Source organism: Typopeltis vanoorti, chromosome 8 (assembly GCF_054136105.1).
Source record: "Typopeltis vanoorti isolate ZY-2024b chromosome 8, IOZ_Tvanoo_1.0, whole genome shotgun sequence".
Taxonomy (NCBI): Eukaryota; Metazoa; Arthropoda; class Arachnida; order Uropygi; family Thelyphonidae; genus Typopeltis; species Typopeltis vanoorti.
Window position 1 is genome coordinate 111,752,781 of NC_143556.1, and position 17,065 is coordinate 111,769,845.

The 17,065-nt window shown below is 34.3% G+C and overlaps 1 protein-coding gene across 4 annotated transcripts in view; it reads left to right on the forward strand.

Moving 5' to 3' along the window:
- The window catches only part of LOC150104286 (wings apart-like protein homolog), a 401,535-nt gene that overhangs the window by 203,210 nt on the left and 181,260 nt on the right, over window positions 1-17,065 (forward strand). For all 4 annotated transcript variants that reach the window (XM_090396897.1, XM_090396894.1, XM_090396895.1 and 1 more), the window contains one exon: window positions 12,213-12,324. In XM_090396897.1, the coding sequence (XP_090253023.1) occupies window positions 12,213-12,324 (112 nt within the window). The remainder of the gene's footprint in view (window positions 1-12,212; window positions 12,325-17,065) is intronic.

Sequence of the window (17,065 nt, forward strand, 5' to 3'; positions counted from 1 at the left end):
GCAGAGAACACTTGTTTTGCTAATCTTTCCTCTCCCATTCTATTTAAGTGACCATACCACCTGAGATTAGCTCTGCTAACGCATTCCTGGATGCTGACAATGTCAAGTTCTTTCCTAATATCCTCGTTTTTAATATGATATTGCCATTGATGCCATCTGTTCACGCCTCTAATCTTTCTCAGGACTCTCATATCTGCGGTCTCTAGTCTTTGGTCAAGTGTTTTACTTCTGACCCAGCTCTCAGATCCATAAGTTAAAACTGGTTTGAACACTGTCTTGTATACAGCTAATGTAGTGTTCCGACTAATTTCTCTCTTATTCCATATGAATTTATTCAATTGACTTCCCACCATACCAGCTTTGCTGATTCTGTTGTCTATTTCTTTATTTAATTTACCATCTTCAGTAAAAATCGTGCCTAAGTAGCTGAAATGTTTTACTTGTTCCGCAGATTCTCCATTCACAATACAGTTGACATTTTCAATGATTTTGCCTATTTTCATTGTCTTTGTCTTTTTATTGCTGACCTTCATACCATATCTATTACAACAGCCATTCAGTTTAGTCAGAGAATCTTGCAGACTTGTAGCGGATTTATTTAGAAGTATAACATCATCCGCATAAAGCAAAGACCTGACATTAACATCTCCAATTTTGATATCAGGTTTAATACCACTTTCCTTCATAATGTGATCCATATAGATAATGAATAACAGAGGGGATAATGTACGTCCTTGTCTCACACCAGATTTAACATTAAACCATCTTCCTGTACTTCCTTCAATTCTAACTGCTGACTTACAACTCAAATAAAGACTTAAGTATTGCTTGATATAATGCCCCATTGGCACCTTGTCATATGCCTTTTCCAAATCGACAAAACTTAAATACAGATCTTTGTTATATTCCCATGCTTTCTTGACTATTTGTCGTACAGTGAAGATCTGATCCTGACAGCCTCTATTTGGCCTGAATCCAGCTTGTTCTTCACCAAGCTTTTCTTCCACAATTCTTCTCAAACGTTTCTCAAGTATACTTGCATAGATCTTGCCAGGAACACTCAGTAGGGAAATACCTCTGTAATTCTCACATGCAGTTTTATTTCCCTTTTTATATATGGGTACTATGAGAGCTCTACTCCAATCATCGGGAATTCGTCCCTCTGTCCAGGCTTTCTGAACTATGCAGTGCAGCCACTGTAAGACTTTTATACCGCCATACTTCAGCATTTCTGGTCGAATATCATCTACTCCTGCTGCCTTTCCACATTTCAAGCCTTTGATGGCTTTTTCTACTTCAAGTATGGATATGTATTCCTGACTGCATGCCTGTTCAGTGTTTTTTATCACTATGCAGTGATCACTGCTTGTTTCATTTAGCAGTTTATCAAAGTAATTACTCCATACTTCAAGGATATCTTTTTCTCCTGTTTTCATGTCACCTTTATCATCTCTAACTCCTTTTACAGCACTCTTTCCTCCATTCCTAAGCTTCTTCAACAACCTCCAGAATATTTTGCCACCTTCTTGATATTTATTTTCTATATTCTTGCCAAAGTCCTCCCATGACTTTTGTTTAGCTAGTTTTACACACTGTTTAGTTTTCTAAACAGTTTTTGTTTTCTTTCCTTCTCATCTTTAAATTTTGTCTCATCAGTTAATAAATTCGCTTCTTCATTTAAAGCTGCAAAACTGTTTCTTATATCTAAGGTAAAACCAACTAAAAGACTGTAACAAATTATTAGCTAAAAACAAATTCATACTTGGATCTTGTAGAGATTTACTAGTAGCATTTATTCATTGTAAAATTTTGTCCCACACAACTATTAAAATTGATGTTTCTGAATTGTCAAAATGATCAGCCAATGATGAGCTCTCTAATTTAGAAACAGGTTTTTCATGAGGAGAAATGGATTGTTCAAGTAATGCCTCTTTAATTTGTTTATATCCACGGTTTCAAAGCAATATAGTGTCAGCTCTTGCAGACCTCCTTGTTTCACTTAGTCTTTTGACTGCTAAAGATTTTTTTCTAAATGTTTAAAGGACTATACCCCATCTTCTTGTTGATGATAAAAAGTAATCATGTACATTTTGAATAAAACAAAAATATTGCACTGCTCCCAGACAAGATTCTGCGGCATAGTTGCCAATTAAATTTTAACGGATCAAAACTTCATCCACATTCTACTTTTTATCATGCAGTTACTTCCCCCTCTGCCGTTAATCCCCGAACGGCGATTTTAGAGCCATTAATGGATTAACTGTGGTGGAACAACCTTTGGTCACTTGACTTTACATGTATTGTGTTACTTGGAATTTCCTTTACTGTCCTACGATATTTGATCATTTTTTTCCCCTGCATAATATGTCTCTTCCGAAAAATAAAAACGAATTTCACATGTGCGAAAATAATCAATCCTGAAATGACCAGAGATCAGTCTTTGCAATAAATCTATTTAGTAATAGCAAATTTGCTGCCTTTTATTCTTCAAATCACTGTAACGGAACAAGACAACTTGATGTTCTTTCACTTTACTGACAATATAGAATTTTTTTTCGTGAGTTTTCAAATGTTTGTTTCATTTAAAATATTGTCAAATATTTATATTTTTTAAATAACATTTATTGAAATAAATATGACAGTTTACTTTCTTTCCTTGCAAAATACCGTTGTATGGATCGTCACATCCAATTTTAGGAACGAGTTTTTTATGAACAACAAATGATGTTAAACTTCATTACTCAGGGTTTCCGATTGTGAGACTCTTTTTTTTTTTTTTTTTTTTTTTTTTTTTAAATATCAAAACTTTATATCCAGTGATATTTCAGCAGGGACTCTTTGCCTTTGTCTTTTGTTTAAACTTGCTACAGTTTTTTTTTTTTTTTGTAGGGTGCACCTTACTATAATATCCTCTGCAATATTATTGCAGATATGTTGAAAATATAATATGAAGGGTATCCTATATGGAATGATTCAATATTTATGTTCATTTTGAAGATTTTCCACTGCATCCCCCACACCTCTCCTGGAACTCATTTACATAACTACTTTAAATTTCTACTGGTTTGAAAGCTTTCAGACAGTATTCAAAATTATTTCATTTTTTACTTCACTTTACTATTTTGACAAAAGAAATAAAGCAATAATATTGTTGTACTATCGAAGCTTCTAATTCTGTACTATTTCTTTGCAATCTGAAATCCGTTTTTCAGCGGTCTGCTGAAATTATTCAAAGTTTTAGCAGTACTATGCTATATTTTCAATATGTAAGACTGTTTGTTTATTCATACCACACAAAAGAAAATTCAATAGTGTTGTTATTATTATTATTATTATTTTTAATTCTAAATATTACTACGTCTTAGAAATATGCGATAATAATCCTCTTTGGCTGGAGGAAAAGCTAAACCCTTAGATCACTCTCACTGCTATTGAGAAAGACGAGAGAACGTTTCCCCAGAAATCACACTAAATTGCCTCAAACTGTAGTGCAGAATACATTAAGAATGTCTTGTTTTGATTTCAATTGTTAATTAGCAGACATCCAAACACAGAAAGACTGACATTTCTTTTACAGACTGATACAGTATTTAAGCTAAAATGAATTCTTAATTTATAGTGATCGGTTTCACTTTTATTATCGAAAAATTATAAATTATTTAATACAATTATCTTGGGGGAAAAAAAGGATTTGAATTATTTAAAAGAAAAGGCGCATATGTATTACATAATCATTTATTTTTTGGAGGTGGGAGAGTTATAGATCTATTCCTTTCTGTTTGAGTAGCAGTCTGTAAGCTAACGAAAATTATTGAGAAAGTGAGGAAGGAACATGTCCAATAGACACACTAAAAAGTGCCTAACAATAGCCAAATACACACAGAAATTTATTTTATTTTATTATTTTTTTACACCTTTCTGATTGATATTGATTTACAGATGTTCGAAACATTTTATTCTGATATTGCTTTTGTAGGATGAAACTAACTCTTTCTTAAACATCAGTTTCCCCAAAATCACATAATTTAATGATTTATAATTATCAGGAAATGATATAAATGAGAAAATATACAAAATTTACTCATTTATAATAATCACAATTTAATTTTGTATCAGAATATTAAAAGTTCTGTGGTACAATTACTTTGGAAAAATAACGAATTGAAACAAAAAGAAAGTGCACATATGTTACCTAGCAGTATTTGTGTGTGTGGGGATAATTTTGGGAGGGGAGTTAGCCATCAAAGGCGAAATACAATTTTAATTCTATTATGAAAATTTTGAAAATGAACTTTCATTTTGATGCATGCACTATACATGTTTCGAATGATAAACTGTAGGGAAAGTATCGCTACTTCAAAACTACCTCATAATATCGAAATTAGTCGAAAATATGTACATAACAGTTGACTTCATAATCGGCGTTTATTTTGATATGTAGTGAGTGATTCGGGGAAACCAAGAAAGTTGAAGTGCTAAAACTTACAGATTACTTCATAAAAAATTATGCATTATGTGATATGATTCAAGATTTACGTATGATACTCTATAAAGCAAAATCATAAAAGTGCAATCTGTGAACTAACCTTCAGCTAAGATTATGAATAAAAAATAAAGAAAACAATTTGGAGCAGATGAAGGCTGTATTTATTTTAAGATTTGGATTTTCATGAATTTTTAAAATAATTATTTGACAAAAATAATTGTCGTGAATCAAGTTCTGGGAGAATAAAATGGGAGAATATTGGCAATTAAAATTATTAGCAAAAAAATTGATAATGACATTGATCTTCCAAAGTGATACAATATGAAGTGAAGAAAAGAAAGTATGAAAAGATTTATTTTGCACTGCCATTAAAAACTATAATTATACGATAAAACAAGTAGTAAAAATGAATATAACTCGTAGGTATTTAGTCTAATAACTTAGATTTCTGTTACTGAGCAAACAGCAAGCAACTGCGTTTCTTGCTATGCCAGGTAATCTAGTGAAGTGTTCTTTTCACCGTAAAGGATTATTGCTCCTTCTAATGGACATGATGGTCAAATTACACTTCTTATCCATGTTCTTTCAACAGGTGGACAGAATCTTATCCAGGTTTTGCTGGACGTGTATATACATCCAGCAAAGAAATGGTATGCTCATGTATATGAATTTTATGCAATACAGCAGTTCCTGTTAGTTTTATATTCTAAGGAAAGGACAATGTATTTCAAATAGAGGTGGGAGGCCTCACAAATTTTTCAGCAGCCTCTAGTTTTTATATTATGAATTCAATATTTAAAAATAAGTATTTTATTTTGCAACTATAAGTTTTTTTATATTGTTGTTTGTGAGGAGTAAGGTTTCAAAATGTGCCTCCATAGAAAATGAGGCTCCAGCTTGCACCTTATGGTAAATGTGGTCCTGACCAGAATTATCTCTTTGTCGTAGAGATTTGTCAGGGAAAAAAATCTAGATGTGTAAGTCAGTTTACTTCGGTTGCAGTTAAATTTTCTTTTCTTAAAAGTGGAGCAGTTTTACAAGTGGGAGTATTACATATTGTTAACATTTTTGACCATTCTCTCCTTCTTGACTGTTTCTGAGGGCACATATAAGGAATTTAATGATGGCATTGTAGGTAAATGGTAATGATTGTCAATTTAATGTTGCAAAATGTAAGGTTATGCTCTTCAGGTTGAAAAGATTATATGCTGTGTATCACATTGATGGTATTGAATTGCAGGAGATCGATGAGGCTAGGGACTTGGGTGGGGGGTAAAGGTGAACAGAGAGTTGAAGTTCAGAGGGCATATTGCAAAAGTAATCATAATTCATACTTGGATGATAAAAAACATGCTAACAAGTAAAGATAGGGAGGTTATTGTTCCTCTTCATAAGGCTATGTTTCGTCTGCATCTTGACTACTGTGCGCAGATTTAGTCACCTGGGTTTCTTGAGGAAGAGGAAGTGGTGGGAAAGGATTCACAGGAGTGACTATGCTGGTGACAGTTCTGTGAGAATAGGTTGAAGGTGTTTGGATTGCAAAGTTTAGGTGATAAGCCAAAAAGAGGGGAGGGGGAACTAAAGGGGTTCTATAAGATCAACAGAAAGGACATTTTTCACTACACGAAAAATAGAGAGAGAGCTAGTGTCACTCCTGAAAGTTTTGTAAGTGGTTAGCAAATGTATACAGACTACATTTTTTTGCTTGGAGAGTGGTGAGTGAGTGGAATGGATTGCCAGAATTAGATGTGTGTGCCCTGGCGATGATTGAGTTAAGGAGAGGTATTATTATACAGGCACCTCCATGGAGTCTAGACTCATCGTGGGAGATTCAATCTATCCACGCAATCTATCATACCTCTCCTTAAACCCATTAACAGAAAAAGCACTCGCAACTGATTCTGACAACCTATTCCACTCATTTACTAGTCTCTCTAGTCCTCACAGCACTACTGGCCACACCTTTATTCAACTTCCAGGGATAAGCCCTTGTTCTGGTCCCCTCTAGCCAAGTGCTGAAACATTTCCATTGCATCTATCCTATAAAATCCTTTAAGCAACTTAAATGTTTCTACCATATCCTCTCTTTTTCTCCTGTCAACCAACTTCTGCAATCCACACACCTTCAATCTATCCTCATAGGGAATATTCCACAGGCCACTCACCATCTTGGTCACTTGCCTCTGAATCCTCTCCATCGCTTCCTCATCCTCAAGAAACCCAGGGGACCAGACTTGAGCATATAATCCAGCTGTGGGCATATCAAGGCCTTATAAAAAGGAATTTCAACTTTCTTATCTCTACTTGTTAATGTGTTCTTCACTAGCCAAGTAATCTTATGGGCTACCTTAGCAACATGTCCTCTAGACTTTAACTCTCTGTCTATCACCACCCCTAAATCTCTAGCTTTATATATTTCCTGGAGCACAGTACCATCAATGCAATACACAGCTTGTAATTTATTTATACCAAAATGTATAACTTTACATTTCTCAACATTAAACTGACATTCATTAACTTTTGCTCATACTGACAGCCTATTTAAATCTTCCTGCAAGCTCACCACATCACCTTGATTAACTATTACTCTCCCTAATTCTCATTATCAGCAAACAACTGAATATTTCCTTTCAGGTTATTTCCTATATCATTTATGTACAAATTAAATAGCAATGGTCCCAGCACCGAACCTTGTGGCATAGTGCTGTCAAATACCTTTGCAAAATCATAGTATAGCCATTTCCTTTATCCAACTCAGCTGTTGCTCTATTATAAAAAGTCAATAAATTACTAAGTCATGACCAATCCTTCACAAAGACTTAAATTAAACAGCTTAGTGAAAGGCATTGCCAGTTCCCTTGCACATTCTCACAAAACCCTAGTTGATATTCCATCTAATCCCACAGCTGTATTTACATTGAGATTCTGCAATATCCTAAGAATCTCCAATTCATCCACCTCTGTTCCCACATTAGTGTCGGTCACATAGGTTAAAGCAGTATTCTCACTAGGAAGATATATGCTTGCAAAGTGGTCACTCAGTAACTCAACTATTTTATCCATTTCTGTCTCCTCATGACATTCATCACTCATTAAGGTTAATCTTCCATAGTTATTCTTCCTCTTACTTGCCACATAACAAAAGAACTCTTTGGGATTTCCTTTGGCCTGCTCTGCTAAATTTTTCTCATAATCTAATTTTGCCTTCTTTGCCATGCTGGTCACTTTTCTTGCCTGAGCGTTGTACTGTTCATGAGTTTGCTGGTCATCTTTATCTTTATATATCCTCCACAGCATTTTCTTCTTCTGCATCTTGTGCTTAATGATATTATTCATCCATCTAACTCCTACCTGATTAACCCACCTTACCCTAGGTATACAATTTATACTGCTTCCTCTAGATGACCCTTAACCATATCCCATACTCAACTAACATCCTTACCCTGCAGTGTTTTATGCCATGGTACAGATTTAAGGTTTTTCCTAAGCATGTCATAATCACCTGCCTTGTAGATCCACAAATACTCCTTGATAGAATATTCCTCATGTTTTACAATTTCTCAAGTCAAGACCATATGGTCACTTGCACCAATCGGAGGCAATGTTATCACCTTGGTTTTGGATAGCTCTTCTGATCCTATGACCAGGTCCAATACTCTCCCACCCTTAGTCCCCTCCATCACATGCTGCCTTAAGTAATTAGACCTCAGCAGGTCTAAAAATTGTATTTCCTTTCTGATATGCGATCTTTCTTCTTTCCGGTCTATATCTCCATAGTTGAAGTCCCCCATAATAATCAATTGACCTATACTTATTGTACTAATTTGGTGATGCATATCTTCCTGATCATCTGTGGACCTCCCTGGCCTATAGCAACAATCAACTATATATTTTCTTATTGGTCTTAATCTTGCACCAGATTGCTTCAAATGAATAGCCACTGTCCCACCTATCACCTATTCTTTTTGGTTGCAATTCATCTACCATCATCAGTGGTACTCCTCCCCCATTCTCTCCTCCCTGAAACTACTAAACCCTTCACATTCAATCCCTGTAGCTGAATCATCTGCTATTAGCCAAGTCTCACTAATGCCTATAACTTTTGGCGAGGTTGCACTAACCAATGTTAAAAACTTCTCCCTCTTGTTCCTGATACTTCTGGCATTAGTATATAGAAACAGCAACATCCCTTTAATCCCCCACCCATCTTTACTTTCTGAATTGACTACCCTATTCAATATTTTTGCTTGAGAGACTAGATTCCTCACTTGGTCATTCTCATACTCACTCACTTCATGGGTGCCTTCACACGAACTCACTTGCTTCCACTCTAATTGCTTAAGTTTACCTGAATTTGCATGTTAGCATGCTCGATGAACAAAGTTCTCTCCAGACATTTAACACCAAAACCATTCAGATGCAGTTCATCCACATTGTACAAATCCTTCTTTCTGTCAGACAGAGACCACAGTTCTACATATAGACTCATTGGTTATCATTGGCCTTTCCCTCCTCCTCAGATCTCTTTTATCATAGTGTGGTAGGAGATTTACAGTCTTCACCTTCTCACTGTTCAGTTTTGCATCTTCTAACAACCACTTTATGTACTCTCCTACTTCTCGCCTTGAAATCATTTCCTTTGACTTACCTTTTTACATCTGGATGCTTGGCTAATGCAATGAATTTTTGCTTCTGGGAAAGAGATTTTTGTCATACTTTCGTTAAGTACTCCCCTGATTATTGAGTCTCCTTACATAATTTTCTCCTTAACTTGTTTTTCTTGTTTGTTCAGTCTTTTATTATTCTTTTGGATTACCTGCTTCTTTCTTTTTTCAGCCCTGCTTAACTCTTGCTGCTTCTGCAGTTTTTCAATTTCGCGCTTTGTCCTATGAAGGATAAGATTTAAGCTTGCTATTTCTTTATTGATATCCATTTCATTCTCCTTTGCTGCACGTTTGACATTATTAACATCATTTTCTGTCTTATCGTCGGTATTTGTTGCATTCTCGTCATCTAACAGACAAACACTTAATATATTCTCTCTCTCTCCACTTTCAGTTTCGTTCCACATGTGCTTTAATTTTCTCGACGCATACATTTCGCATACAGTGCACTGAATAATATTCCCCAAATTCAAATCGCTGGACAATGTGGTCTTTGATGCCATTGTTCATCGTGTTGATGCCATGCCAACAATATCACAATAAATATCACCATAAAAATGTAATAAATATATTAATAATCTAAAAACATGAAAATCTACACTAATACACTATAATACTCTAATTTTCTGATGAAAAAACACAACAAAACAGATAAAAATCGCTAATTTCACATGAGCACTAAATTACACAACCACTTGCAATATGAAACCAAAACTCAATAGGTATGATAGGTATTGTGTGTTTGTGTATTAGCGTAGGTCTCACCTTTAACCCTGTGCTCATTTTAGAGCATAATCAACAGCTTGATCAAAGGGATATTAGGATTAATGATGCAAAGAAATGGAGGATTTCTGGTATTGCACTATGACTGTGCAATACTCCTTTAAGGAAGTGGTATTATCCCTAAGGTCTAAACGCTTGTATATGACATTAGTGTGGGTCTATCTTGATGAATCTTCTAATTCCATGGAGATAATCATATAATAATAATAGTTAGTTGCGTGTTTTGATTAATTTTTCTTTTATTCCATAGACATTTATTCATATGACTTCTTATCCTACCATATTTGCTAATTCATTTGTCTGTTTCCAAATTTAATTTGCCATTTTCACTGAAAATTGTGCCTAAATGGCTGAAATGGTTTGCTTGTTCTATAGGTTCTCCATTCAGGATGAGGTGACAATATTCTCCTGTTTTCATTGTCTTTGTCTCTTGATTGTTGATTTTTCATAGCAAATTTGTTACAGTAGTTTAGTCAGGGAATCCTGCAGACTCATATTTAGAAGTATAATATCATCTGGGTGAAGTTAAGAGCTAAGATTAACATTGTCAGTTTTGATATCAGATTTAATGCCACTTTCCTTCATGATATGATCCATATAGATAATGAATGACAGTGGAAATAATGTGCATCCTTGTTTCAAACCTGATTTAGCACCAAGCCATCTTCCTATACCTCTGTAAGTTCTAGATACTGACTTACAGTTCTAATACAGACTATATATTCTCAATAGAATGTCCCATTTACACCATATAACTGCAGCATATTGAACAGGTTTTCTCTTTGCACCTTGTCATGTGCCTGTTCCAGATCTACAAAACTTAGATACACAGACCCTTGTTATATTTATATGATTTCTCATCTGTTTTTCTTAAAGTGAAAATCTGATCCTGACAACTCCATATTACAGTTGAAACCTCTGTTTAGGTTGATCCTAGCTTCTTCAAGTTTCCATTTCACAACTTTTCTTAGCATTTTTCTGAAGTATGCTTGTGTAAATCTTATTAGGAACTCTCAGTAGGAAAATTCCTCTTAATTCTCACATACAATTCCCTTTCTTTATAGATAGGTATTATGGCCTTCTGTATTATGCAGTGTAGTCTCTGGAAAACTTTTGTACTTCCATATTTGAGCATTTCTGGTTGAATATCATTTACGCCCATCTGCTTTCCCACATTTTAATTTTCCGATGGCTTTTCTACCCAAAGTGTGTACACACACGCACTTTGGTAATTAATGTAAAAGTATTACTTTCAGATATAATGCAAAGGATTGCATTGTTATGTCATTATCATCATTATCTCTGATTCGTTTTACAGTACTCTTTCTTCTATCTCTAAGATTTTTCTGTACCTTATGAAAGTTTTGTCACCTATGTATCTTGTATATTTTTTACTAAAATTATCCTGTGACTTTTGTTTAGCTACTTTTACACAAGCGAAAGCTGAAATCTGTTACATTTTTCTCTTATGTTCTCTCAGGGCACCTGCTTCCCTCTTTTCAGGAACTTTGATAAGTTCTGTAGAAAATTATGAACAATTAGTTCATGATATATTAGTAATGCAGAAAGTTTAAGCCGAGCTGACTTGTGGTATGGTTGACAGAATAAGAGAGAAATGGTTAAGCAGTTATTAAAAATGCAGAACAACAAGATCCAGGCATATCGATGCAGTTAGTAGCTTTTTTTGAAAGCCAACATTTAAGATCTCATATATTGGAGATTTGAGAGCAAGAACAGATTAATTTGGAAGAAAATAGAGGTATAGCCATTGATAATGTAAACATAAATTATGTAGCACTATCATTGTATCCTGTACTGTATTGCGGTTAATATCAGAATGATGAACTACTTTTTAACTCCCTTTCACTCATTTAAACAGCTGCAGCTTTGCAACATATTAATCCAGTCACTGGCTAAAGCTGTAAGCTGCCTTTCTTTGTTATGTTCATAAATGAAGTTTGTTTTTGGCTTAGTTTCTTTTTTGAAAAGTTAATTTCAGGGTTTCTGATGGGGAAGTGGAAATGATGAATCTAGATGATTGCTTAACTTTATTATTACAATAAAATAACCTGTGCATTTAACCTCCATTATACATATTATAATCAAGTTTATAACTTGTTTAATAGGCATGTGATAATTTAATCAACTACTTTATCATATCGGTGATAATTATGAATATAGATTAATCTAGCTATTAATTTAGCTATTAATCTATCTTTGCCATCAGTGATATTCTTTTATCTTTGTGATATAAATATATCTAATAAAGTTTTTTGCAGTCTTTTGCAGCTGGCTACAAAGAGTCTAAATTCTAATTTTCGGCTCCATCTGCGTGCTAATGAAACTATTACACGGCTGTTTAATATTTTAGGAAATATTACTGCACATCCTGTAAGTTTCTTAATAGTTAACTTACTTTTGTTTTATTTTTGCTTTTAAAATAAAAATATTAATTATGTTTATCCTTAAAAATGTAGTTAGTTGGCATCTCAAATCTTTTGACTTAAATAGATGTGATTGATATATTTTCATGAAGTAATGCGTTTAATGATATAATGCCCATAGATTATACAAACAGTGAAGATTATACACTATCTCTTATCTCTAGAAATTGATTGTAGTCTTTAGAATAAACTAGAAGAGGAAGGCTATTTCAAGTAATGGAGAGAGAAGCGAACGAGATGGAGAGATGGTAGGTTTGAAATTGGATGTTGTGTGAGTGGAAGAATTGTGTTTGCCAGTTCATCTTAAGATTGGCCATGAAGTTGCAGAAGCAACTTCATGGCCTTCTTCCCACTGTAGGTTAGCATGGTGAACTGCATTGTAAGTCATGAGTTATAAGAAAATATTAAAGTTTTGTGATTGGACTGTGTATAGTTTGTCAAGTGTGAGGAAGAGTTGTCATTTAGCAGATGATGCTAGCAGCCTTATGAGTAATAGTGAATGGGAAATTCATGTTTGGAGGCCACATTGCTCAGTCATCATAATGGATAACTGTGTTCAAGGAGCCAAACGTAAGAATCAGTAAGTCCTGGCCCTTCACAAAGCTTTGGTAAGACTATATCTGGATTGCAGTTAAATATAGATGCATGGACTCCAATGGAGTGAAGAGACAATGAGAGAAGCTTCGTAGTTGAGTACCTTAAGATAATGTCTAGCTTGTGGAGTTTGCATATGAGAATGCTGAAGACTTAAAAGTTTGAAAAAAACCTTAGAATTCAATTTTTTAATTTATGGCAGGCTGGAAGATAACAAGGGACTTTCCCTGTATGGGAATGTTGAGTAAAGATGTGGTCAATAAGTATGTTGAGGGCCAGGCTTTCATTATGGTGTATGGTAAGCAAGACCACATGAGGAAAATCACACCTTCCCTTAAATGTATTCAAGTCAAGATGTAATAAGTGTGAGTTACATTTCTCCTTCAGTGAGTTCCCGGACTCTAATAAAAGTTGGACTCCATTAAAAAAGGAGAGGAGTAATTGTGCCCAACATGCAATTACAGTATGCTCCTCTCCTGGATGGACTTCTGCCAAATGTTGATAAATGGACACAGGTATTTTTCACTTATTTATCTACTCAGTGCAGTGATTTCCTATGATGAAATGGTATCTGTTGATTTAACAAGATGATGCCCTAATGCTTCCTAGAAGCTTTCAAAAGCTTTGGATGGAGATTGATTGCTGGCTAGGCTAACATTTGTTCCCATTTCTGGAAACCATGCTGCCACAGTTGTCTCAGTATAACATGGTATAATTTTATAAGAATGCTACTTCAGAATTATCGAAAATGCCAAAATAGCATTCCCTATTAATTTTTATCGGCACTGTTTTTTATCTACTATGGGTAGAAGTTTACCCATACCATAATATCACTGCTGCTACACTTAATAGATGGCATAATTTACTCCAGTAATTTTCTCCTGTTCATCACCACATCCGAATTCATCCGACTCACCATAATTGGTCGATTGTCCTATTACAGCGAACTTGTGCCATATAGATTAATCTCCAAGTATTGTTTGGAATGACGGTGGCTTGTATACTGCAAACTATTGTGGCAACTAACGCTAGCTATTGTGTTCAGTATGTAAGGTTCTGACACAACCTCCACTACTTTGGACAACTTCTCAACTTATATTTATATTCAAGAACCACCACTGATGCATGACAGAAGAAATGTGCAACCCTTTTCAGCTCTCTGCTATCTCATTGTTCATTTTAATTCTTTAATGTCTCTGTAAAGAGATTGTTTTACACCAAGTGTTAAGTTATTACACGAGAGTTCATTACTATTTCTTGTAGAATCCAGAAAAATCACTGACTCAAGACCAAATAAAAAAAAAAAATATATATATATATATACATTTAATGAAACCAGAATATTATATACATTTTAAATAATATTACATAAATAACTACATAATTAACTGAATCCAAGCCCATGTAAAATAAGTCTACACTTTAGAGATTTTCTTATCCAGAAAAATTAAAATCATTCATTCTGTGACTCATTCTATTACTGCATTGTTTAACATATACTTAATCACATCGACCAGGCTAAACACCCGTTTTCACAGCAACAAAATGTTCATTAGAGTCAGTTTCTTTGTTAGGTCCTTCCGAAAATATAAAATTTTCTTCTTTTCCATGGGATCCTTTTTTATAAATTCCTTTTAAAATGTTTCACTGGAGTATAAATATTCTTACCTCTTGCAGTTCAATTTGATGCTCAAATTACTAATTTTTGTACCAGGGACAGAAATTTCCTATATTACTTCATAAGCAACATCTAAGCAGAGCTGTTCATATTAAGCCACTTTACAGTTTCAGATTTTACTAATCCTGTTGCCTTTTCCAGTAGAAATAACAAATAACTCCACCATCTGTAAAACAGAAGACGAAACTTTTCATTTGGTTTATTTAAAATAAAGAGCCAATAGGCTTCATTTCGGTGATGTAAACATTATTTAAATTAAGAGGATATTAAATCCCACATTGTTTCAAAACCGAATAAGAAACTCAAAGATCGGAATCAAAGTGTTTCATGCCGAATATAGTAACTATAAAAGTATCGGCGACTACTAGTGTAAGCTAAAGCACGTAGTACAAACTAGGGCAACTCATAGCAAAGGTGGGGAAAGTTCTGATCGCTATTTTTAGTATTTCTCATAATGTAAAACCCATCTCCTAGGAGATGTATGATGTTATACATTATGGTGGGAGGTCACTACACAGACCGGTTTTGATCTTTACGAGTTGCCCTAGTTTGTACTACGTACTTGGACTACGTGCTTTAGCTTATGCTAGTAGTCGCTGATACTTTTATAGTTACTATATTCGGCATGAAACTCTTTGATTGCGATCTTTGAGTTTCTTTCTTATTCGGTTTTGAAACAATGCGGGATTTAATATCCCCTTAATTTAAATAATGTTTACATCGCCAAAATGAAGCCTATTGGCTCTTTATTTTAAATAATTTATGGGTGCACTTTTTTGACAACTCGTATAGCAGAGTATATAAGTTCTTTTCACTATACCCTTAGTATTATTTTGGTCTAGCTACTCACTGATGAGATCTCAATAAAGATCGAAACCGGTCTGGGTAGTGACCTCCCACCATAATGTATAACATCACTCATCTCCCAGGAGATGAGTTTTATATTATGAGAAATACTAAGAATAGCGATCAGAACTTTCCCCACCCTTTTCTACGAGTTGCCCTAGTTTGTACTGTGTACTTGGACTACATGCTTTAGCTTACGCTAGTAGTCGGCAATGCTTTTATAGTTGCTATATTCGGCATGAAACTCTTTGATTCTGATCTTTGAGTTTCTTATTCGGTTTTAAAACAATGTGGGATTTAATATCTCCTTAATTTAAATAATGTTTTCATTTGGTGTTTCCTTGAACTTTGAATTAGAATATAGATTCCAAATATCTTCTTTTATTTACTAAACACTTGTTGACAGTCTTACTTCTTCCAATTTAAAGATTTACAGTGCTATGATTCCTTTTCAGAATTTTCTATTAATATTCTCCTGACTGTCAAGTAAAACTTAACAACTTCCTAAGAACAAATTCTTTGGTGGTAGTTCTCAAATTTTCATTCTCTCGCGACTTGTTTTTCTCCATTCCCCTGATACCGAATACTCTTTCTGTTAGCTGTCAATTACCCATCAAACTCCTCGGTGAGCATGCGCACTCCATGTAAATGGCGAGAAGTTACATATAATGGCTGATACGTTTGCCTTGTTGGTGACAAAGAGAATGTCTTTACAAAACACAAAATATATCTCAACACTTAACAATTTTAAATTATCATAAAAAAAAAAAAAAGATTGAAAGTAACACGACAATCAGGATCTAGTAAGTACATCAGAATTTCAAATTCTTTACATTTCATTTTGACAGTATCAATAATGTGCGCATCGCAAGTGTTCATTATTGATAAGTCCTCGGACTCCTTGGAGGTGTCACGAATAATAATAATAACACTGATCACATGTGTTATGAAGGCAAAACTAATAATTTACAAACAGAGAAAAAATTGTAAAAAGATTCATAATTTTCAATTATGATTATTTTTACATCATTTCATCAGTTTATGTGGTCTACATTACTGATTCTAAAGTTTCTTTCACTGTTATGTTTTTGTGTTTTAAAGATGTTATCCACAAGTTGGTCCCTGATGCTCTAATTTGCTGTAATTGCACAAGCTTCACATCTCATTCCTTCATTAGCCAAACTGTCATAATAACTCAAAGCAGAGTTATTATGACAGTTTTCGAAAAACTTGTTATATGAAGTGTGGAGAACATGCACCACTGAAAAGGAGAAAGATTGTTGAGAAGTAGTGTATGCAAGTAAAGTGCAGATTCATACTAGCTTTTGTTTGATATTTTACTGACATATCTCGTAGTTGAGGAGCCATCACAATGGAAGCATAACTTTTGAGATGCTTGCATTGTTCTAGCCACAAGATTTTTTTAGGCTGTTACTCTTGTAGTAAGCTATAATTATAAGTGTAAGAGCCTACAAACTCAGTGTTTTTGATGATGTTCCTACCTATGAATGGTTATTTGCAAACCTATTTACATTTTGTACTGTGGGCAGGCTTGGGATATTTTTCATCT